The 23915-nt window shown below is 38.5% G+C and overlaps 1 protein-coding gene across 3 annotated transcripts in view; it reads right to left on the bottom strand.

Annotated features, from left to right (window-relative positions):
* SLC9A9 (solute carrier family 9 member A9) overlaps positions 1-23915 on the bottom strand; it is a 195124-nt gene that overhangs the window by 109704 nt on the left and 61505 nt on the right. For all 3 annotated transcript variants that reach the window (XM_021536919.4, XM_077785661.2, XM_085587168.1), the window contains exons 7-9: positions 14181-14319; positions 13237-13342; positions 3168-3256 (exon numbers count right to left, since the gene is read on the bottom strand). In XM_021536919.4, the coding sequence (XP_021392594.1) occupies positions 3168-3256; positions 13237-13342; positions 14181-14319 (334 nt within the window). The remainder of the gene's footprint in view (positions 1-3167; positions 3257-13236; positions 13343-14180; positions 14320-23915) is intronic.

Genomic DNA, 23915 nt, shown 5'->3' on the forward strand with positions numbered 1-23915 from the left:
CCACCACTAAGAAAATGTACTGGTCTTAGCTTGGCATTTGAGTGAAAGTGATAGATGGCAAAGAGAAAAACAGAGCAAGGAATGTCTTATCTTCCTGTAGAAAACACAATATTATCCACGAATCCTTTTCTAGAGGTGACCTGTAGGGATTTACACTCTGCCCACCTTTAAAAAAAACAGGGGTTTCTGTTTATCTAACACCACCCTGCCCAGCCTCTGACTTACTTGTAGCAGAGCAAATCAACCCAGCCCAGCTGTACATCTGAAGCCTAATGTAAAACTGGAGCTGCAGAGTCCCAAGATTTAGAAGCAACTGCCTGGCTGCAGCATAACGTGACGGGAGATAACAGCTGTAAATAATTGTGGAGAAAGCTGCTCAGAATCAAATAGCTTTTGATCAGATCCCAGCAGTTTCATCTTCTCCTTCACTAAAGATACATTGGATAAATTAAACTTTAAGTGCCTGAAATTCAGGAGCACTCGTGTTAGACCTGACCTTGCTGCCATGGAGGGCAGGGTCAATCTCATGTTAAATCATGATGGTTGTTGTCAGGTCAATGATGATGACTTAAAAACATCACCCATGTTAAAAAAAGTCAGTAAAAACACACAGAATTTTTATAAATCTTTAATGAATATTGGGATAATTGAATTGGCTGAAAGCTATAGAAAGCCTCTGTTTTTACTATTTTTTAAAAATCTTACTTTTCTTATGAGAGTGTTAAAATAATTCATTAATTTTTGAAAAGATTAGTGTTGCTTTATAGTTTCAGATTCTGTAAGTTTCAGGTGCTTGAAATCTAATATTTCTCTTTTATGGAATCTTAAACAGTGATTGACAGAGTAATAAAGGATACATGGGGACTAATAATTACATGGCATCTTTTAACAGGCCTTTTTAATAGATGCTCTTAAATTCTCATTTAAGAACTGTAGGTAAGTTCTCATTTTACATCAGTGACTGAAGAGAATCTTTTAAATTTTTTTAGAGCAAAGGATGATGCATTATGAGAAATGCAGAACTTGGCACCAGGATCAGAAATACCTTCTCTATTACTCTATACTGGATTTTATCATCAAGCTATAAAATTTTAAAAGCAAGCAAAAAATATAAAGAAAATTATGCAAAGCAGTGAAGAAAAAGTGTTTGTTTAAAAACAGCTAACAGAATTTTGCAATCTGATTTACAATTTTAAATCTAATTTCCATAGTTTTTGTTAGCTTCAGCTTCAGCCTTAACTCACTGTTTTGTCAAGTGTGCATTACAGTTCAGCACTCCTTTCTGAAAGATCTGTCATATTGTAACAAAAGAGAGAGACTGCTTTAGAATAATTCTATAAAAGAACTGAAAAGCCCTTGATTTTGGCCAGTAATGAGTAATAAAAATGACTTAGATTGGGAGCAAAGCCAACCGTCTAAGCAACAATATTCATTGAGGATGCACTGAAGTTATATATGATTATGAGAATGCCAAGTGTGTGGCATATTAAATTTGTTTGAAGAGAATTCTTGGGAGGAGAGAAAGAAAGGCAGTGCAGATCTCACTGAAACAGTTGCATATGAAAGGGTAATATTTGGATTAGAAAATAAATTAGAAGTATTCAAAGGAATTCAACAACAATGTTTGAACCATATCATAAAGGAGGCTGAGGATTAAGGGCTTATGAGGAAGAGAAAAACAGACTAGAAAAGTGTGCATAAAACTCATAGCTCCATAGAGAAAAACATAATCCCTTTTCTGTGTGTTCAAGGGTAAATTTGGTTTATTTTCACTATTTTGTTTTGCACTTGTTGAATAGGAGGGAATAACAGAGTAAACGTGAACAAAACCAGGATGCATTTAAACAAAATATTACTTGATTCTGCAGCTGAAAAGCTTCATAGATAATTAAAAATACCCCAGCCTTGGCTTTTTATGTGTCTCTCTGAGGCTATGCATCATTAAAACATGCAGATGATACCCTGAAAAAACCTTCTATTCAAATTATAAGTTATATGCAAGGGGAGTAATGGCATATGTAATTCAGTCTTTCTGCAGAACAGAAACAATTCTATGACAGATTTCAATGTCGTTCCCTTACAATACAGTTATCAGAGAAAGGTTAGTTCTCTGCTGGAATACTTTCTGAAAGCATCAGACTCTTCTGCTATAAAGAAATACAATTGAAAAGACCTATCCTGTTCCATAGCTAACACTTTATTATGGGAGTAGTGACCAGAAACCTTTTTGTGATCTAAAATCTGTGAGACTCCAACAGCTGAACTGATACTGTGGCTAGTATCTTTTTCTATCAGTCTGTTTTTGATAGAAAATTGGATTTTTGATTAAATTGAGATTTGCAAGAAGCTATGAATTTTTCTATGTAAAATTTCCAATGCTGAAAAGAAAGGAATTGCTGAAAAAGGTATGAGATTGCTTCATGAAAATTATAGTATTGGGCCATAAGTTTCCATTTTATTCTAGGAGATAGATTTCCTACAACCTGGGGGTTTTGGGACATACGAGTCAATGTTACAAGGGAAGAAAACTGCATTTAAATGACTTCTACCAGGATCTAGGTAGTGGCAGGGTTGTCTAAAATGACTCATGCTGAAAAGTGTTTTGAACACTGCAATACCATAGATCTGAGAACAGCCTCACATTTTAAAAAGAATTACAATTGTACTAGTCACTTCTTCAAACAAAAACTAGGTGATCAAATTTCACATTTCTAAACTCTAAATAACACAATGGAAAGAAAAAAATTCTCTTTCTAATGATGACAATTCTTAATTAAACCAGAATTAAATAATGTCACTGCTTAAATCTGTGGGGCAGAATGCAGTTTATACAATCCCTTCTCAAAATCTGCAGGGATCCAATCCACTTCTGTCTTATTAGAGCTCTTTGAGAAGTATTTTTGGATGGAAGTTGGTGTTATAAGCTGTTATCTCCATACCTGTCTGACATTTCAGGTCTCTTGGGAAGAACAGATACTTATATTTGTATATATTTTTGCTTGTCCTGGTAATTGTTATTGTTTTCCTGGCAAAATCTCCAGTCTTTCCCCTGATGAAGACATAAGCCTCTTGCTTATGAAATCCCATCAATGAAATTCCATCCAGCTGTATTCCAGTAACTGTTACTCCTGACACCAGTGTCAGACACGAGGTCAGTTATTTCTTACCTGTTTAGTTCTCATTTTGGAATCTGGTGACAGATTGTTGTAGGTGTAATGGGCCTGTGTGACTCCACAGAAAAGGACAGCAACAATACCTGAAATTCAAAGAAAAAACAGAGTTAGCTGCTTCTGTTTTCTTAGGCTTGCAAAAGGCTACATAAAAAACCAAATTAGTCTGTTAACAGCTTTTTATAACAAAAGAAATTTGAGATATGTGTTCTAAGGACAATGACGCTTTCATAGCCCTTCCACTGTTGTGTATTTGGAAATTCAAAGGCTGTAGAAATTTTTTTTCAATTAATACATGGTATGATCCAACCATGATCTGACAGTAATTGTAAGTGCAGGACTAACATGATCGTAATATGTAGGAATTTGGACTATTTGAAAGAATTTGGCAGGGGCTGAATAGGAAAGGAAAAGAAAAAATTGTTACATTTTAATGGTTTGAGACCACTTGGTACTGAATGACTGCAACAGGGTAAAATAATTTCAGTCTGTGCCTGATTGTATCTTATCACAAGCAGTGTGTATCAAGGTCAAGGTGAACAACAACACACTGCTTAAAAGTGATGCTCTGGCAGGTGCCAGCTGTGCTGCCCAGAGCAGCAGGTCAGTGACTGTGGACACGTGGCAGCAGTTGCAGTCCCAGCTGCTGGAAGGTCTGGAGGGGCAGGGAAGCAGGATTGTCAGGAATAATAATAACTAATTGGTTTTATAGGGATATTTTTCAATACTGCCTTGGCCCTGGTTGTAACTTATTAGAATCACAGAGTAACATCAGTCAAAGAAGCTGAAAAGATTGTGAGGTCTGGACACAGATAATGCAGGAGGAAAGCACATAGGGAGAAAACAGAAAACCAAAAATAGTGCTCACCAGTAGCCATACGTAAATGCCCATGGAGGAAGAAAGCTCTGTCCTTTTCTTAAACCTGGGGCATGTCTACATAGATAATTATTTACACAAGAGCTCAGGGCTTTCTTGTGTCCACTCTGATCATTGTTCTCTGAAACCCTGCACGCTCCCCAGGCATGTGGGGCTGAGCAGAGAGCCAGCAGTGGGACTGCTGTGTGCCATCTCTGTGCCCACACACACACAATTGTCACCCTCCACCCTTGTGCCCTCCAGCTCTGCTCCTCACTGCCTCCCGAGCAGGAGCTGCTGCGTGCCCTGATCAGCCTTTTAGTTCTGCTCCCTCATGGGCTGCTCTGCACACTGCTGGATCATTTGCAGCTCACAGGCTGTTCACTGGCATTATACTGACAAGTCTGAGACAACACAGCAAGCAGATATATGCCTGTCCAGGCTTAGGCACTATTCATCCTTGTGATGTGATTGTGCTCCAGCATTCTAGGCATTTATGGGGTTAAATAAGCATGAACCGAAACATATAAACCAGTTCCACTGGAGGCAAAGAGCATGAAGTGGAATGGTGAAAAGAATCTCTGTCTGTTCCCCCAGGCCTGGGTGGGAAATGGGATAAAGCTCCCCCCATCTTCTCCGGGATGGTGACTCCTGACTTTAGGGGGCCAGCAAGAAGGGGCTCACTAAGGGGGCAGAGTCTGCAGCACTGCACCTCCAGCACAGCAAACCCAATACAAACAACCTGCTACTTCAAAAGCATCAGCTGGAGTCCCTCTGAAGTCCCTCTGGAAAAACGGATAGGAACAGACTGAACAAGTGTCAGCTGCCTCAAGCACTGGTGCCTCAACAGGTTCTTTTAACAGGTTTATCCAAATCTCTAAATGCTTGAATTTTAGCAGCAAGAGGGCCCTTGAGGTAGGTGAAATATCCTCCTGCCCTGAATCACAGAACAGAAAAAGAAACAAATCAAAGTAATAATTTAGACTATGCTGAAACTATTTCATTTGGGAGAGACTGTGTGTGTAGGATCTGTGAATTCTTATGTACCAGCTAAATTAATCAGTACCTTGCCATGTTTTTCTTTAGACTCTCCTTATATTGCTAACCAAGGAAATATTGGCAAAAAATATCCAATTTTCTTGCAAGCCCCTCTCTTTTCTTCTGGGAAGAACTGAGGCTATTAATACACCTTTGATGGAAGAAAAAAGTATGGAGTAAATAATTCTGATTTGATTTGGCCCAAGGAACAACTGTCATCAGAAAGAAAACAAGGAAACAAATATATATATTTCCCCACAAACCACTGCAGACATTTTTTTGCTTCTGGGTTCTCTTTATATTTTAAATTTACCTGTACTGCTTCTACAAAACACTGACTCTTTAGCCAAGAGAAGTTCCACTGAACTTTTAGTGTGTCTTTGTTTTTATATTTATTTTCTTAAGTCTGTTTTATTTTATCCCTAGCTACACTAAGACTTATCTTCATGGTAAATATTGTGGGGTGTGGTGAGATTGTCACTGCTGAAATACATTCCAGGAAGTTTATATTTTTGTGAGGTCTAATTGCTCTCATAAATGTATCTAACTCTTTTTTCTCAGTAATTGTATTTGATTGTGCAGAACTGATCTGGGGAGTTAAAAAATTCTCAAGGCATTAATAATATGCACTGGGATGCTCAAACACTGACATTTCAGTTAAAAATACAGCCAGACAGTAATGTTGCTAAGTATCACTAGCTTCAGGCTCAGTAACTGAAATGGAGATAAGAGTTTCTGATGCAGTTTCTTCTCTATTAATCATCAGGATGTCAAGTCTTGCATTTTTAAAATTGACTATTAAATTCATCTGTGATTATAAACTGGTTTTGACTGCTAAGAAACTGTTAATTATGGGTAGTGAGAAAACCGAGAGAGTGTCATGAAGAATAAAGTGGCTTAAATCTGATTTTGCAATAAGAATAAATGAACTGAACCATGCAATTATGCAAGTGCAGAAATCAGATACCCTGTTTCCAGGGAAGACTGGGGGAATGCAGTGGAATATTTCAATTGCTACAATTGAAGCTTAATATGTACCAGCCATGACTCTCACAATGAACAGTTCGTTAAAAGGAGAAAATTGTTTGTAATGAATATCCATAAAAATGATTGCTTAAGAGTAATGACCAATTACATGTTAACTGAAAAGGAAAGAGAGGTACCTAAAGAGGCAAACACAGATGTCTTTAGTTACAAGGAAAAGACAATCTGGATTTATTTGTAGCACTATTAAAGCTGGATTTTGAAGTTGGCTGGGTAGCAAAATACTGTATGACCAGAGTGTGGCACAGAATGAGGTTGCTTTTGTGGGCTTGCTTTCACAGAGAAGCAGGTAAGAGCAAATATGGCAATACTGGAGCTGTAAACAGAAAATATCCATTAGATGCAGGGAGGCAGATAAAGCAAGGTGGCTCTTTTACTTGTCCTCAGTTTCAGGCAGTTGGAGACAGCTCAGTCACTTGCTACTTGTTCAAGTGGCAAAATTAGCAATTTCTGAGACTACTACAATTGCAGAACAAAATGCTAACTTAAAGTAAGCAGAGAATGTTTTGAGTTGAAACAGGTGGTAAGTTGTTAAGTGAAATACAGCTCATTGTGTTACTTAACAGATTACTGAGATTTTTCTCTTAATATAAAAGATGAGACACTTCACAGAAAAAAATGCTTATATAACTAGTAAATTTTCAGTCACAGCTCAACCTCTTTTTTTTACAAATAAAAGCCTTACCATTTTATTTGATTTTTTTTGTAACAGAGAAATTGAGACAGCTTGTTAGCTGTTAATACAGCTAGAGAAGTTATTCTTACATTAGTTTTTACAAATATAAGTAGTTGAAATGCTTGTTGAGTCTAAAGTTAGTAATATAAAAATATAGCAACTATATAGGAGCTTGTACATTTAATAGTAATTTCCTGATGGTGTGATACTTAAAATTATAGTGTGAGAATTAATTTACAAGTGCTAATCTGAAAATAGCTCCTATATTGTCACTAAAAGACAAAAAATCTTATTTTACATAATTTCACAAACATGCAAAAAGGAATGTCAGGGAAGAGCAGCATGTGCAATGTTTTCTTAACACAAACCTGAAAGTGAGTGGCCACAATCAAAACCTGAGAATTTGGCTAATTTAAGAGATTAAACCAGACATTTTTCTCCAGCGGTCAGGTCTTTTGGTATAAAAAAGGGAATTTAGAAAAAGAAAACTCCCAAACTGCTACCTTCTGGGGGAGCAAAGGAATAGATAAAAAGTATAGCTTCATTTCAAAAGACCTGTAAGCAAACTGAGCAGTTTTCATCCCAACTTCGAAGGTTTCCAGGGCTTCTGGGATGCCGCTCTAAAGATGCACAGCATCCTGAAATCTCAGGATTTGCAGGAACTGCTCTTTCATCAGAGGTGGGGAAATGCATGGAAAAAGGAGCAATGAGGATTGGGTAAAAGAGAAATTCCTTAAATCAGATAACATTTACTTTGGAGTAATATTTATGTCAGAATCTCCACAGCATCTCCTGGGATGCAGCTGAATGTGTGAGTAGCAGGAAATGAGACTGCCCCAAGGTGCTGCAGTAACAGGGCCACACACCCAGTGGCAACAATCTCCCATCCAGGCTGTTTTCACTGGGGGTATGAAGCGTGATTAATCATTTCCTTGATACTAAAGAAAAGCTTTAGAGGCGTCTTACACCAGACCTGCACCAATGCAGGATCCAAGCTTGTGCTTTGTTCATGAGGCTTTTATCTCTGGAGTTGTCTGAGGCTGATTTTATTTTGAAGTGACAGAAAGCAACAAAAGATGGAGCTGAGGGGACTTTTTAGGTCCTTATCTGAGGACTGTTCATTGGTATTGTATCTGGCTGCTTCAAGTGAGACCTGGGATTCAGTGTTGTACTTCTGTAACCCCAAATGAATTGCTGAATTCAGTTTACACTGGAACTCCTATGGTGACATATAACAACTTTTATTCTGGCCATGCTAAGAGTGCTTACCCTGTTTATCCTGAACCTCTGCACTAGCAGTAAAACCCCACTATGCACACTTTATGCAGCTGATCTTTGATGTCAGATTAATGCCTTGCTAGAATATGTACTTTTCTCTAAAATATACACATTTCTCTTTTTTTCTTACTGCCTTAGAAGACTACCTACAGCAGCCCCTAAATTAGGCAGACCCAAGCCCTGACTCCAGTTAGGGATTTGCTGCAGACCAGCTCAGTTGTCATCTCTCTCTGCACAGCTGGGCAAATGCCATCTTCCAACCTATTGTTTTCCTAATTAGGCTTGGATTTCATCCTGTGCTCCTGGGAGTGGCAGAACTAGAGCTTACATGAATTGTGGTCTCTTTCCTGTTGACCTGGAAGCCAAAGTATCCCTTCTCCCTCCTCACTGGCAGGAGTCTGCCTACTCTGCATGACACAGCATGGTACATTACTAATGAATAAAGAAAAGAAAACCCCACAGTTTAAAACTGAAAGCCCAGAATATCTTCCTTGTATAGAATAATGTCAGCTCAGTGAACTAAGGCACATCAGGCACCAAACTGCCTTGGGCTCACAGTGCTCAGAACTGCAGGCAGCAATGTTTTGGTAGATCCCTCCTGAGAGTGTCCACAAGAAGACCTGCTCACAGCATTTTTAGAAAAGCAATGTGTAGATGATAGATTCTAGACAAATCACAGCAACCAGATAGGAGAAGTGAACAGCATGAGGATAAATGCACTTTGTCAGCAGTATTAAAGAAAATTAAGTTGGTGACATTCATGTTTGCTATGTCCTAAATAGAAAAGTAGCACAAAATTGCCCCAGTGAGAGACCAGGTCCTTGGACTCATCCTGGCTACCTCATTCATAATATGCTACTTATTTATTTTTGGAGGAAAAGGAGGAAAAGCTTTCCTGCTAGGTAGACTCTGCTCTCTTATGAGCGCTGAATAAGAGATCAGGTATCACAAAGGCAGAAACACCACAAAATGTCCAGACAAGAACTGCTGAAAGTGAGGAAGCAGCAGTAATTTATTATCACAAGCTTTTTTCTTTCTAGTGATCAGAAATCAAAGAGCTCTGAAAACCAGTAAAGGAACAAAAAATTACACTCTCCAACAATTTTTTCCTTCAAGGTCTATTGTCCTTTTTGTCTTCATAATGCAGGTCTTTACTGTGTAAAAATCAGAGGAGCTTGGCTGCAATTTTGATGCCTTTACACCGAGTCACTGTGTGACTTTGAAGTATGCATCAAATGAACACATACATACAAGTCAATTCCCATGCATATGCTTGAGTGTATTTCTGCAGGTAAATTAATCTCTTTTTACTTGAATATCTGGTCACTTCAAACAGCTGTAGATAGAGAAGGTCCAAGTGAGATGACCATTAAAGGCCCATGTACATCATGGAACCTTTCTCAGACTGAGTGATCATTCTAAATTTAGAAAATGTTGTTAATTATAAGACAAGATAACAAGCAATTAATAAATGCAAGATGTGCTTTCTTAATTTATTTCAACAAGTGTTTAATTTAAATTATTTATATTTTTTTTTCATAGCCTACTAGTAAATACTATGTAATGAACTCTGCAAATGAAAACATCTCTATTAACACTGACCTTACTCTAGTATTCTGCTATTACAGCTTTGCTCAGCAGTCAGGAATGATATACTCCAGGGCAAATGAGAAAATGCACAAATTAGATTCTACTGTATAAGAATCAATTTATCATGCATGTGTCACAGCTTGATGATATAGCTATAAGATTAATAACCATAACATTCATTTATAATTCTCAGTTCCCAGTATAACAATAATTGTGTAATCATCCCAGATTTTTATTTTGATTTGCTGGTTCGATCACATCCATTTTTCAGCCAGGGTCAGGCCCATATATTGTGTGTTGTATATCATGGGATATCTTGAGGCAGAGGAATGAAATATTTTCTAAAATATTGACCTGTACTACTTTCCATTTAAATTTTATTTTAGAAATCTGCAGGCTAAACAAGTGGGCCCTACCACCTGCTTTACCCACTAAAAAAAAACAGTATAGCCCATTATTTCTAAATTATGAAATTCTTCAATATTACACTTCCAAAAGCTCAGAATGATTGAAGGACTGCTGTGGAAAGCATTATAAGCATAAAAATGATTTTGCAATTACATTATTTAATAGCTACAGGGAAGTATTAGTCTAGTGTTAATCCTTTGAAGTTCATTTAGAAGGAATGAACAGAGAAAACACAATATCCAAAGAAAATGAAGATGAATATAGGCATAAATGTCTAATGGAACCAGTTACTTTTTGAAGCATGTCGACTCTAGGAGTGTGGTGCATGGAATGCAGTGGTGCATGGAATGCAGCGGTGCAGCTGTGCCATTGCTGCAGTGAGGCTCTCTGCATTCTCACAGCTGCTTGCAAGGACAGGCACAGGGCTGCAAAACCAGAACCTGCGTGCACTGAGACAAAGGGCAAAGCAGGAAAGCTGGGAAAGACTGGAAGGACAGAGTGTGGATGAAGAGCTGAGTGTGTCCTGAAGCATGGCTGCCTTTCCTGGGCTCCCCCTGCCTCCTGCACAGGTGCTCTGTGTGCACCCACTGGGTGGGCACTGCACACAACTGCACTGCACTGATTTCTCAGCATGGCTGCGAGAAACCAGAGCTGAACCAAAGCCTGGTTCAACCAACAGAGTAATTCTGCTCCTGAACTTGGAGTTTAAAATAAGATTTTGAAAGGAGGAGAGCTAGAACTGTTTCAGAGGAAAGGGAGAGAAGACAAAAGCAACATCAAAACTGGTTAAGCCAGACAACTAAAGGGTAATATCAGCATAGTACTAATAAAGTAAATGTCTTTATAAAACAGCTTTGAACTTCTGAAGCCACAAGAAAGGCTCCATGATTTTTTTCCATAATAACAGCTTCTGACAAAAGCCTTTTACAGAAATTAAGTGACAAAGATTTAACTGATAAAAGTTTCAAGATTAAATTTTGCCTTCTCACAACAGTAATTAAACAATTTCCACATGAAACTCAGAACCCATGAAAAAATACCCATGAAAAAATGCTAGTGATAGACCTAAAAACGCTTGATACTTTTTATTGGAATATATGAGTTGGTGAATTATCTTTCCTCCATCAGTTCCTTTTCTGATAAAAATTAGTTAAATCTTCAAATAGTTTTCTATTTTTCCCTTAAATTGAAACTTTACTTTGATTCCACTCTCTTCCTCTGTCTCTCCCTCTGTTGATTTAAAATTCCTTACCATGGCTACCACCATCTGTGGTGTTCAATAATTAAGTCTTTTATTTCAGATATTTTATATATTACAGCAGAAAAGAGCAATGAAACACTCTTAAGGGTAACTACCAGGAGAGACTCTGCTGTCCATCATCACGTTTCCAGCATGCAAAAAAGACACATGCCAAATATTTTTGTCTGGCCATAGAGTCTGTTCCTATGCCTGAGAAATGGAAATTACCTTTGGTGCAGCACCTGAGGCTCTGAAAGATATTAGTGTTTCCTTTACAAATCCACTTTTTGTGTGTAATGTATAATCAATTGTTCGGTTGCTGAAACATGGCATCCTTGTGCTCTGTGAGGAATGCATTTTCAAACAGCCCTTACTTGGAAGTCACTGGATTAGGAAATCAGTACCCCAGTAGCAGGCAAGTGATCAACAATCCTCCTCCTCTGCTGGTGTTTTCCTGCAGTATTCATGCCACTCTTTTAAGAGGTTGTTGAGTCTGACCCCAGGCAGCAGCTCAGACTCTCAGCTGCTCACTCCCTCTCTCCCTCCTCCTTGGTGGGATGGGGGAGAGAAGGAGACAGGGGTGAGAGTGAGAAACCTTCTTGCTGCAGCCCCTCTTGCTCTGCGGTGGCTCAGCTGTCCTGGCACCCTCAGCCCCTCTGCTGGTGCCCTGAGGAGCAGAAACCCCTTGGCTCTGTGTAAGTGCTTCTCAGGGATAGCTGAAATACCCCTGAATTACCAGGGCTGCTTCCAGCACCACATTAGCTACTGTGAAAAAAATTAATGCTACCCTTGCCCAAACCAGTACAGAGTTGTTAAGAGACAAAGTGGACTTTCATTCCACCTGGCATCTGATTTTCTTGATGTAATGAAATATCACCCTTTTGTTCAGTTCATGTGCCACTATTTTTATTCATTGGCCTGAAGAATTTGGCAATAAACAGGATGCAAAGTTGTATAATTAGTAAGACAAAGATGCAGATATTAATACCCATTCAGAAATAGTTTGATTGTGTGGCTGATATTAGAAAAGTAACATGCTGGCTCCAGAGAACTCAACAAAAATATAACTGCTGCCTTCAAAAGGCTTTGAACAATTTTGCAAACAAACCAGCATGGGCTGCATTACCACTCCATTAAGCATTTTTCTTCTGATTTTCCCTGACATTAATTAGAGCACTGGATTTCAGAGGTGACAACCTCAAGAGCATTAAAACAATCAAGGTCATAGAAACTTTGTTCTTTTGAATCACACTATACAATAGGTTGCTGTGGAGGGAAACTATATCCATTTACAAATTTTGCCTAAACTTCTGTGTACCCTTTAATGGAGGCCCTGGTACATAACTGACTGTGATTGTACAATTTCCTTACTGGAATTAATGAAAAAACAATGGGATCACACATTTTTCTACCTGTCACTGGGACATGGCTGTGCCAAGATGTCCATGTAGGTGCACTGAACAAGATGACCTTTTTTTTCGTAATTATAAAGGTGGATACAACCTACTGGCCCTGTTCTTGTTTTACTATTGATAATTGGTCTCAATTATTGACAATTGAGAAAAATGAGAAGGTCCCAGGATATGGAGTGTGTGCAGAGGAGCACAGTCTGGTAATCACAAGGCACTGCCTATTTCCTTCCTTGTACCTACTGTTATCTTTGGTCCCATAGCTGCCCAGAAAATAGGAGGATTAACAGAGAGACTAATAGGGATGGGATAATGCAGGGAAGAAAGACTGAGGGCTTGAGCCTGATCTGTTATGTCTTTATTCAGTGTCACTACAGAATTGTTCTTAAAGATGAAACAACCTTCAGTATAGCAACAGGCTTTTAGAAGCTTTATACAGGATGTCATACCTAAAACAAGCCATGCATTTTACCCACACTAGAGGCATATTATAAAATTGCTTTTATTTAATTAAATGCAATACTCACCTGTAAGCCCAGCCGCTTCTGCTGATAAGAAGGCACTCCAGGACAGGAGGAAAAACAGACCTGTCTCCAACATGGGAAACTCACACAGCTTTGTGAATTTTGTCAAGTGCTAAAAGATTACTAAGGAAAAATAAAAACCCAACTGTTTTGTAAGCTGAAATTGCCCCTAATCTGAGAAAAGATGAAAGAAAGAAAGAAAGCTCCCACCATACGTATCTACACATGTTGAATTTGGGAAGAACTGCACAGCTTCTAACTTATCTCAAGGAGGAAAATCCAGAACAGATTTTAAAGTCAGCTATCTTAAGTACTTTTGTGGAGTTTGAATTATACCTAGTTGGTTGCATTTGATATTCTTTTTCCCAGAAAAAAAAAAAGAAAAGGAAGTAATTTTGTCCAGTTTTATAAACAAACTGGCATTTATTTACATTTGTGTGAATGCAAGAAATATCAAAATCACTGATCTTTCTATAGTAGCATTTTATATGAACTGTAAAACATGAGAAACAATGCAGGGCAACAGACAAACCTTTCATTTCCAGATTAGTTAAACTGATGGGCTTGCTGGTCACACTGTCACGGTGTAGTGTTTCCTTTCTATTTTTGTATAATTGCTGTTAGCCCGGAGTTCATAAATAAGTTGCTGTTCTTAATAAATTAATGTTTGAACCTCAATATACTTCAAAACACTTCCTTAAAATACAATTATTTCCAAATAGGGTGATAAAGGCCAGAATCCTGCCTAATGGTAAAGATAAAAAAGAAATGTGTAGATTCTGACAAATTACATTTCCCATAAATTTATGATTTCTCTGTTTCTTTATGAACACTTGAGCCTAGAGTGAAAAGCTTCAGGCACAAACTAAAGATGGTCACTCTCAGATATTGTATATTTTTTCCAACATCTATAGATTTGCTTCCTGAAAACAAACCATAAAGGATATTAAAGCTGTGACAACAGCATAAGAGGATCCCATGGCAAATGATCCAGCAAAGATCCCAAGAAAATTTCCCACTGACTGGAAGAAAGCAGCAGCATCAAAAGCGTTAGGATTCTCCTTAGGACTGTAAATGGATATAGAGCTGAAAAGAAAAAAAGGGGTGGGGGAGAGGGAGAGAGAAAGAAATAACAAATTCAATCACATTGTAACAATTCTGGAATCAATAATTGCAAATGAACAGTTTTAGGCACTCAAAATACAAAACAAGTCTTCTCTGGGTTAATAGCAGATGAGAGCAAAGCAGATGGAGACTGGGGAGAACCAATTTATTTCCAAGGTATCACACTGGAAATAGTCTACTGCCAGTCAGCAACACTTTTATACTAGAAGTGCCATAAACAATATTGTTTCCAGGCCAACAAAACATTAAAAGGTGGTAGGTGGATAAGAAAACTGCAGGGAAGATAGATAACTTTGAATTATTTATTGGCCATATGTCCTCAGAGCAGTTACATATTTGCAAATATCCTTGATAAAAAGTGCAGCTTTGTGGCTGAGGTTCAAATGGGTGACACAAATCACAGCAGGTACCACACATGCAGCAGCAATTTTGTCACAAACCACTGAGCATTTTCCTACTTGGTGTAACCCTTCATAACCAGGGCTGGATCTGTGGCAAGGAAACTTGTGGACAGAATGAAAGCTGCCCAGAGAATGGAAGTGCTGCAGTTGTCCAAGGTCATCTCCTGTTTCCCACCCCAGAGTGCAGCCACCACAAGTATTTTGGGATGGGAAAGGATGTCACCAAAGCAAAGGGGTTGTGCACTAAATAATTCTATGAGCATCTCAGAGTTGTTATTTGCCAGCAGTCAATTATTATCCAGAACACCAGTAATCTCATATATGCATGTCCTTTTTCTTGTTGAGATGTTATATTGAACAGATACAAAATAGCTCTAAGCCTCACAAACTAATTAAGAAACATTTTATATCTTTGTGTTCTGTTGCCTTGAGTACTGTTTTGAGTACTTTTGTGATCCTTGTCAAAGAAAATGCGCTGAGCTTGGCTTTGGATTCCAGAATGTGCCTTGGATTGCTGGAAAATGATTGGCATTTTAAGAATTGAAATTTAAAAATTTTTAAAAAGTTGTGAATAATTCAAGCTTTTGGAAATTAAGAATGTGATCCTTGCAGTCTGATGTTTTTCATTTGGAAATAAAGCTTAGGGTTAAAGGTCTGTATAAAGAATTTTTTACACAGACGCATTGAAATAACACGAAGATGTGAAAACAGTTCTGCTTTCAGTCTGCAGAAATGGCACAAGGATTCTCAAGGCATATGGTGGAGTGCCATAAATATGAGGGGGGAATGCTCATGTACCACAATAGAAGTAACGAAGCACTAAAATCTCTTATCTCTAGTTATGCTGATTTGCACCCCCACAAAATCACTGAGCTGATTTCTAGTGGAGGTGCTATTGATACAAGGACACCAAACTGGCAGCAGAGGAACTGGTGACCAGCAACATGTTGCTATCAAAATTTTCCATCCTTTTTCAACTGTGGCTTTCTTGGACCAGGGGGATCAGTAATAATTCTTTGTTTCTCTTGCCTAAAAATTTGTACATGTGTCTTGACAGCAAAGCAGCCACTTGGTTCTTTGATGTTTGTCCCAGCCAAGTACAAAGACTGCAGCTGCTGGTTTGTTTTGCTTAGTGAATTATAAACTAGGAAATGTTCTTTTGTGCCACTGGTGCTCTGGCCTGCATTGAGTGGTGAATTCAGAGAGGTCTTAAAATCAAGGAAAATGGTTCTGTTAGAATGATGGGCTCCTGACCATGATAGGGATGCTCAGTAACAAAAAAGGTATTGATATGGAGTGAGAATTTATTAGTCAAATGTAAGCCATAGTCAGTAAATTTTTTTTTTTTTTTTTTTTTTAAGTATTTTAATCTTAGGGTAAAAAAAGTTGGCTTTATTAAGACAGGTTAGGATTACAGTTTGCCCTCCAATCTACCAACAGATTTCAGGGAAGAAGAAAACTAGAAGAAAGCATCCTATTCTTAATATAGTTATTTCAGGAACAAGTATGAAGTGACTCATTTTCACTGAAAAGTTTTTCTACTCATTGTGTCCCCTATGATTTTTTAAAAGCGCCATAACATGACATATGCTCATTATACTACTGTGGTTTCTTGTCTAAATCTTTCAAGAGCTCCTCTTTCCCTGCAGCTCAAAGAATACCTGCTTCTATTTTTCATTTTGCATTATTCTCTAGTAGAACTGTTTATTTTTCTGGACGTGTTTCTTTTTAGCACTAACTTTTAATCCTTTCAAGCATCCAAAATACAGAATTTACCTGAGATTTTCTATATAAACTGCAATTTAACAGGCCAGGATTTAATCCTGTTTATTCCACTGCTTTCTGCCAAACCAATTATTTGACCTATAAACAATATTGCAAAGTTTAACACTGGAGAGAACCATAATTAAAATTATAGTGCCTCTACCCTTCTTCCTTTTCCTTGGAGAGCAATTCAAGAGCCCTGCTGGCATGACTTGCCCTCTCTGCTCTCTGTGCTCTCTGTGCAAAGGGGGTGATTGCAGTTCATTAATAAGCAGTGCAGGTGGGTTTGATGCTAAATTTAAAACTGTTTTGAGGTTGTAGAGGCTTTCTAAACACTGAATGAGTTTAAGAAAAAAAAAAAGGGTTTATTTCTGTAAATTTGTATCAGAGGTGGATTAAGGGAGTCCTCAAAGTAAATGCAGCAGAAAACTGTTTTCAGAGACTGATAAATGAACAGATTTAATGGCAAAAGCCTGCTTTATCTGCCAGCCATAATGGCAAAGAGTGCAGGGGCAGGAATGAGAGAATTTTGTTGACTCCTCAGTGAATACTCAATATATGTATCTCATAGACACCTGTCCCATCCCTACTACCTGCCTCTGTGTGAGCTTGGTAACCTCTGCTGCTTCTTCTAGCTGGAGTCAGGAATAATGCTTCACCTCCTGGCTGGTTTCATAAGGATTAGTCAGCATTTTCTATATTAGACAGCTATTTTAACAGATCTCTTTTTATTTCCAGTTCTTCTGTGCTTCCTTGGGTCAACAACATTGGACAGGCTCAAGTGCTTTCACAGCTTTCAAAAAAGGAAATACAGGCAATATTTATTTATGCAATATATTGCAAGTTGGGGTGGTAGTTTTTTCTTGAAGCAGATAGAAGGATTAACAGTTTGTGTCAGTTGTACCACGATAAGCATCCCACTTCCCTCCCCTCATCTGCTGAGATCACTTTAGGATGAAAGCTCAGCATGACAAACACGTTCACTCTACACACTTTAGAGGGGTCTGATACTAAAGGTCTGCATGACAGAAGGGCTTTTGCAATAGAAAGCATCCAGTCACTGTTCCAGTTACATCTTAATTGATTACTTTTTTGCATCTTCATTTATTCAAAAGATATTTTTCTTCCTGTTAGTTTTCCCAGTCTGTGAGTACAGCACAATATTTTCCCTTGAAAAAAGAAATAACATAGAAAGCACTTAGTATTCAGCAAAGATTTTCCAGTAAGTCAAGTTTTTTGAGGAAAAATCTGTTGTCGAGGTTAAAGCTTGTATCCTACTTTTGTTTCTGTCCAAACCTGATGTGCAGAGGGCTAATCTGGCAACATCAAATAAAGAGATGTTAATTAGTCTTAACTAGCAGACCAGTATAAAGATTCTTTGTTTTGATATAAGCCAAAGTGAAGCAACACCTGTATCGGATGAATTTTAGAAAAATGCATTATGCTGAAAGAAAATACCCCCAAGCATCAGAAGCAAAGTGTGTGCAAACAGCAGAAAATTTCTAATAAAATTATGTAGAGTCAGTTGTTAGAAATAACCAGTAAACAGACTGGTTTATTCCTGTCTTTGTCCTGTCTATTTGACCAACATGAAAATAATCAGCTTTGGAGAAGAACAATTCTTTCCACTTGCTAAGCCACAGGGCTTCCTTTAGCCAAGTGCCCTTCTTCCTCTTTGCCACTTCATCACGTGCCATGTAACACTGCACAGAAGAGAATCAGGAACAATGTGAGAAAAGAAAAAAATACCTGAAAATACAGGAAGGTCAGATGTTCCCTAAAATACCTTCTTTGAAATAAGTGGGATCTCCCTCAGGTGATAAATAATTATAGAACTACATTGTGATTTCATCAGCTGCTAATTAAGAAAAATAAAACAGGCCAGAAAAAAGTATTCTAGAGTTCAAGGTTGTTTTTAAGAGGGAAAGAAGGTTATTTTTCCTGAAATTATAATTATGCAGTAAAAGGTAGGTCACTACAGCATGTTAGAAAACTTGAATCTTTCAGACAAGTGGATGGAATCAATTTCTGTTCCCACACAACTTTTTGGCTATATAGTTTTCCTAAAAGTGTTGAAAAGAAGCCAAAACGTCAGAGCTGTAATTTACCCCCAACATGTGCTTGCAAGAGAAGCCAGGTGTGAAAGTCCATGCATGGCACCAGACACCTTCTCTTGGCAAGCTGGGAGAGCCTGCTTAGGCTGCCTCACAAAAATCTCCTCCCGCAGGAGGAGCAAGGAGATGAACTATAAAGGTAAAACAGCTGGGGAAGTTCGGGATGTGACCGTGCCAAGCCAGTAAAACCATGAATTGAGCAGAGAAGGTTTGCAGGCAGTTAAGGCAAAGTAAAGACATCAGGCAGGAAGGCCTAAGGAGTAGCAGAAGTGGTCAATTTTAACAGTTTTGAAACAAATATGCAGAGATCTTCTAGATGAAAATTTCAAATAACAAACAAATGCATTTTTCAGATGTGTTAAAACAGTGATCAGTACATAAAAGGAACACGGAGGAGTCTTTTGTACATCTCTCTGTATAAACAAATCTGTCTCAATGGAATTTACTCCTGACAATATTGGCAAATTCTTAGATATTTAAGGTTCCTGAAGAAGAGACTTTGCAGAAATATAGATATTAAGCTTTCTATTTATGTAGAGCTTTATATAACAGGTAAAAAAGAAAAGAAAGAAAAAAAAAAGAGACTGGTAGTTGAATTACTGCCCAAGGGGCCAGTGTTTGAACCTTCATTATGGGTATCCAAAATTTTATTCTTCCTGGCAATACAGCAGAACATGGTTTTTATTCCACTTATAGCCTGGTTTCATCACTGCTAGTATTAGTATTAGTATTACTGCTTTTAATTCTAGAAAAAGGCCTAGGAGAAAACTGTTTCTAGAAACTATTTTCTATCTGGGCTTACACTCTGTTTCTTTTTATCTGTGTCATGGCTTATTTTCTTCCTCTGTTTCTGATCTTGCTTTGCTCCTTTGTAGGCTTTCCCAGAAATTCTCAAATAGTAGAGGACATTTTACCTTGATTACTTTAAGCCAAGCTAACACTTACTGTTGTTGTATATGAGCTTTTTTTGCTTTTACACTGGTAACTATTTTCCGTTTTCTTCTGTGTCCAAGCCTGAGCTGACACACAGCAGGAGCAGCTTGTCAGAAAAAACAACAAATAGTTTGTGTTGTTCCAGGTAGAGTTTCTCTAATGCAGATCTTAGTTGTCATCTATCCCCATACATCAGGGACTGCAGAAAATCTGACATCCTCCCTTCTTCTCTGTCTCCCAACCCATTATCCTCAGGAAGTCTTCTCTGCCTCCTATGGGAGCCTTGGAAGCCATCTATCCTGGTGATCCCATTCTTGCCCTCAAATTCCACCACCTGGGCCATAAAAGGACCTGGCATCTCACCCACCTGAGTGGGGTTGAACTCAGCTTCCCTGGTGCCCAGGAACAGCTTTGCCAGTCCCTGTGCAGAGGAGCTGGACACGCTGCATCCTCCTGAGCCTGCTCAGAGCTTGCTCGCTACAGGGCTGCAGCCACTTTGACTCGCAGGAAGGAGATGTGAGATGAGAGTTTTGACAATGATTAAGGACCTAATGGGCCTGCAGGCAGAGCAATTTCAAGTCTAACATCATCTCTGATCTGGTGTGGAGCTTCTCTGCCCCAGTGCACTTGAGAAATGGTGTGCACTGTCATCTGTACAAATATCTTAGCTTCTCATTACCTTGTTCTAACCCGTTTTTATCTTTGACAGAAAGAAATCCTGATGAACAGCAACATGGGCTTAAAATCTATGTAAAAGAAAATTAAGGCTTTAACAGTAAAATTTGTTCACCTATCTGAGGCTTGGCACAGGAATATTTCATTCTCAAATGACTGCTATTGCTTCTAAATGCCTAATTTTCATAAATCTATTTGGAAATATCACAGTCACAGTGACAACTCTTTCCTGTCCCATATCTTTGAGAGGAATGAAGCACATCAGCAGAGAACAGATGGCTGATAGTGGGTTGTCTGTGACAGCATGTGCTGCATTCTGTGTTATCCCTCTGACTGTCCTTACTTATGGGCTGATCATATCCAAAGGCACATAATTTACACATTTCTGTGCCTGCAAATGTGATCCTTTCTCATTTGGGTATCAGAACTGTAATCCAACTGCCTGTTTAATTTCAATTTTTATTAAACCTTGCATGAAGAGGAAAGGCCTGTGTCTATCTAGAGCAGCTTGAAGTCTGTCCTCCCAGTTAGGGAGATTTTAGTGGCTTCAGCAACTGGGAAGATGCAGATAGTGCTAAGAAACTAGAAACAAATAATCAACCACCAAGGAAGAGATATTGTACCAATACAAGAACTGGACTTCTACCCTGCCTGTCATCTCTCTGTAATCACTTATGCAAAATAGAGCAAGGTAGAACAGTACTGTAAAAAATGCACATTTTTTTTCTGCAAAGAAAATATGACTGTAAAAGTTACAACCCAGCCACCCCCTGAGTTAACAAGAAACAAAAAGTTAAAAATTCTAAAGTCAATATCTGGAAAGAAAAAGGAAATAGTTTTTTCTGTTATTTGAACCAAATCTGCTGCATAATGCTAATTGCGCCATAAGGGGAGTTACATGTGCTGTATGTGTTAAGACTCTTGCTAACGTTGGTTTATGATCCAAAAGAATTTTTTTGCCTCCCTACCCCTGACACTTGAGTTAGAAGCTATTGTCCATTCCTGGATCTTCCACTACTAACTTTACATTCTGCTTCATTATTCACCTTTGTGTTATCTTTCAATTTTTTACTTGTGAGCCACTCTTCTCCAAAGTTACTTAAAGATCTGAAAAATACTGTGAAACATTTCACAACCTTCCCCTTATGTGACAGTTCTTCCCATTAGTGTAGGATGACAAGACCCTGGTATAAAGATTTTCTGTGAAAATGATATAACTCTCTTGAAAGCCAAAAATTGAATTAATGTGCAATTGCAAGTGTTCTGTGAGCATAAGCAAGATTTTAATGTGCTCCTGAAGGCCTAATTCTATCCATGCCTAGCTTTACTTGTACAAAAGTGGCAGAATGTGATACTATGGGACTTCATTCACTCTACAAATGGAGAGCAAAGAATAAAACAGAGCACATTCACAAGACACTGATTCTGTGTCCATAAGGGGTAGGGAAGGTGATTACTGGAAGAATGGGTAATCTTATTTAACACCCCCTTTTTCTGCTAAAATTTTTGGATGAGTCAAGGATGAGGTAACAAAGCCTTTCAACTACCCTAGTCTTTCACAATGACTTTGCTCCTGCAAACAAATTTTACATTTATCTATGTCAAGTGAACTCCACCTGCCTGTTGACAAAAGGTCTGGTGGGTGCCTTCATGGAGCAGAGCGTTAGAACACTGCAGCAGATTATCAGGAAATCACTGTGATTTATGTCATCCTGCTCTAGAGGAGAAAGTGCCTCAAATTACCCTTATAGTGATGAGTATCTGAAGTAACTCCACTCATTCAGTGCAGCTGGTATAGATGTGCACTAGTGTTGCAAAAAAAGCAGGATATGACCCAAACATTTTAAGGAAGTTTATAAGCAGGTTGGTTAGCTGTAAAAAAGCCTTTGCTCTTATGGGCAACTAGCAGAGATTAAATGGAAGGAGTTTCCACTAAATCTTTATTAAATAGTAATTTTCTTATAGTCATACAGCCCATGATTTTGTTCAGGAGCAGTTTAAGACTGAAACAACAGAAAAGGATGTATAGTTTATGCCAGACAGTATTCCCTTCATTTAGGCTTTGTCTCATCCTCATAACACTGCAGGAGAACCCACTAGACCTGTGAGCACTGTGAAATACCCAGGGATGAAAGCAGCATTTCTTTTGTAGTAATAGCTCCTTCTTATCCTTCACAAATGCTTAGTTCTACTCACCTCATTCTCCTCCAGGCTTTAGACCAATTTGTCCCTGAGATTTAGCTCGTTAAACACTACTACAATACACTGGAATCTTCCCTGAAATCCCCTTGAATGAATGTGGACAAAGGAGTGAGGGGTAACATCACATTGCTTAGCTGATCAATGGAACAACATATACAGCAATTTCTCATTTAATAGTCAAAGGACTTTTTTCCTTCTGTGACCTCTGCTTATGAAAATCTGATGTGTTTGAGGGTGGTGCATCCCGTGTCCTTTCACAGACAACATTGCAGATGGGGAGGGAGCCTGTCTGTGCACAGCTCAGTACCCCAGACACAGGGAGAGGAAGCTCCAAGTGCCCAGTCCTGCTCACCTTGAGGAAAGCAGGCTGTCCTCTCACTGCTTCTCCTCCTGTCAGTGGGACAGGCAAGGATCCTGTTCTCACCACTGCTCTGCCAAGCCTCAGCTGTCCCATGTCACTGCCTGAAGTGTCACAATGGCTGTAAAGCTTACCTAGGAATGCTGAAGAGGAGGGACAGAATTGGGAGCATGCTGCTGGGAATATGCTACAAACAATTGAAAGGTTAAGTGAGAAAGCAGGAGAAAGAAAACTATCTTTGTGATTTCTACCAGATGTCAGTTTTATATTCTACCAGTTATATATTCTACCAGATCTCATTATTAAAATATAATGTGCTAATTACATGCTTTCATAGATTTTTCTCAGGCACAAGGTGTAATTTTGTTTTTTCTTATATTTTTCCTGTTGTCTCCCTGAAATAAACCATCTTTGACATAAAAGTAATCTAATGAAGACAGACTATATAATAATCCATGTTTGCAATAAACCTAGAGCTTAGTAAGTATGGGTACTCTTTGTCTTTTAGGAGATTTTTATGCTACTGTTTGTATTTAAATCATTACATCCTAGACACAGCTAAGTGTGCTGCTAGAGGATGCAGGTAGTCCCTGGAGCAGCTGGGTAATTCACTGCCAGTACTATAGGGTGCCAGAGTTTTTGGCTGTGCCAAATTTCTGGCCTATCAACAGCCTTGAGCTTTTTCACTTGCAGAATGTTTTCTGACAGAGATTAAGAAAGGAGCCCCTGGTCTACTGCCTTCACTGAGCTTCAGCATCTTTAGGAACTTCTGAACAGACCAGGATGCTGGGAGGCCTGATGCTGAATGTAATTGATAAAGATAAGGTACACAGAATCCCACAAAAGTTAGAGTGGAAGGAGAAGGAAAGTATGTATAAAGTTTTTTCTATTTCAATGTTCTCCCTCACTCCGCCTAAGACTTTCTAATGTGTAATAAATAGGAAGAAATGTGGTCTTTGGTATGTGGTATATCATCCTTGCATAGCCAGTGCATGCAAAACAGATTCTTTCATAGTCAGAAGGGGGTTACATGAGAAAATTCTACAGTTCGTGTAGCTTTTTAATGTCTGCAGTACAATTTGTCTGTCTCCTACCCAGATTCTTAGAGAG

This window comes from Lonchura striata, chromosome 9, assembly GCF_050655825.1.
Source record: "Lonchura striata isolate lonStrDom1 chromosome 9, ASM5065582v1, whole genome shotgun sequence".
Lineage (NCBI taxonomy): Eukaryota > Metazoa > Chordata > Aves > Passeriformes > Estrildidae > Lonchura > Lonchura striata.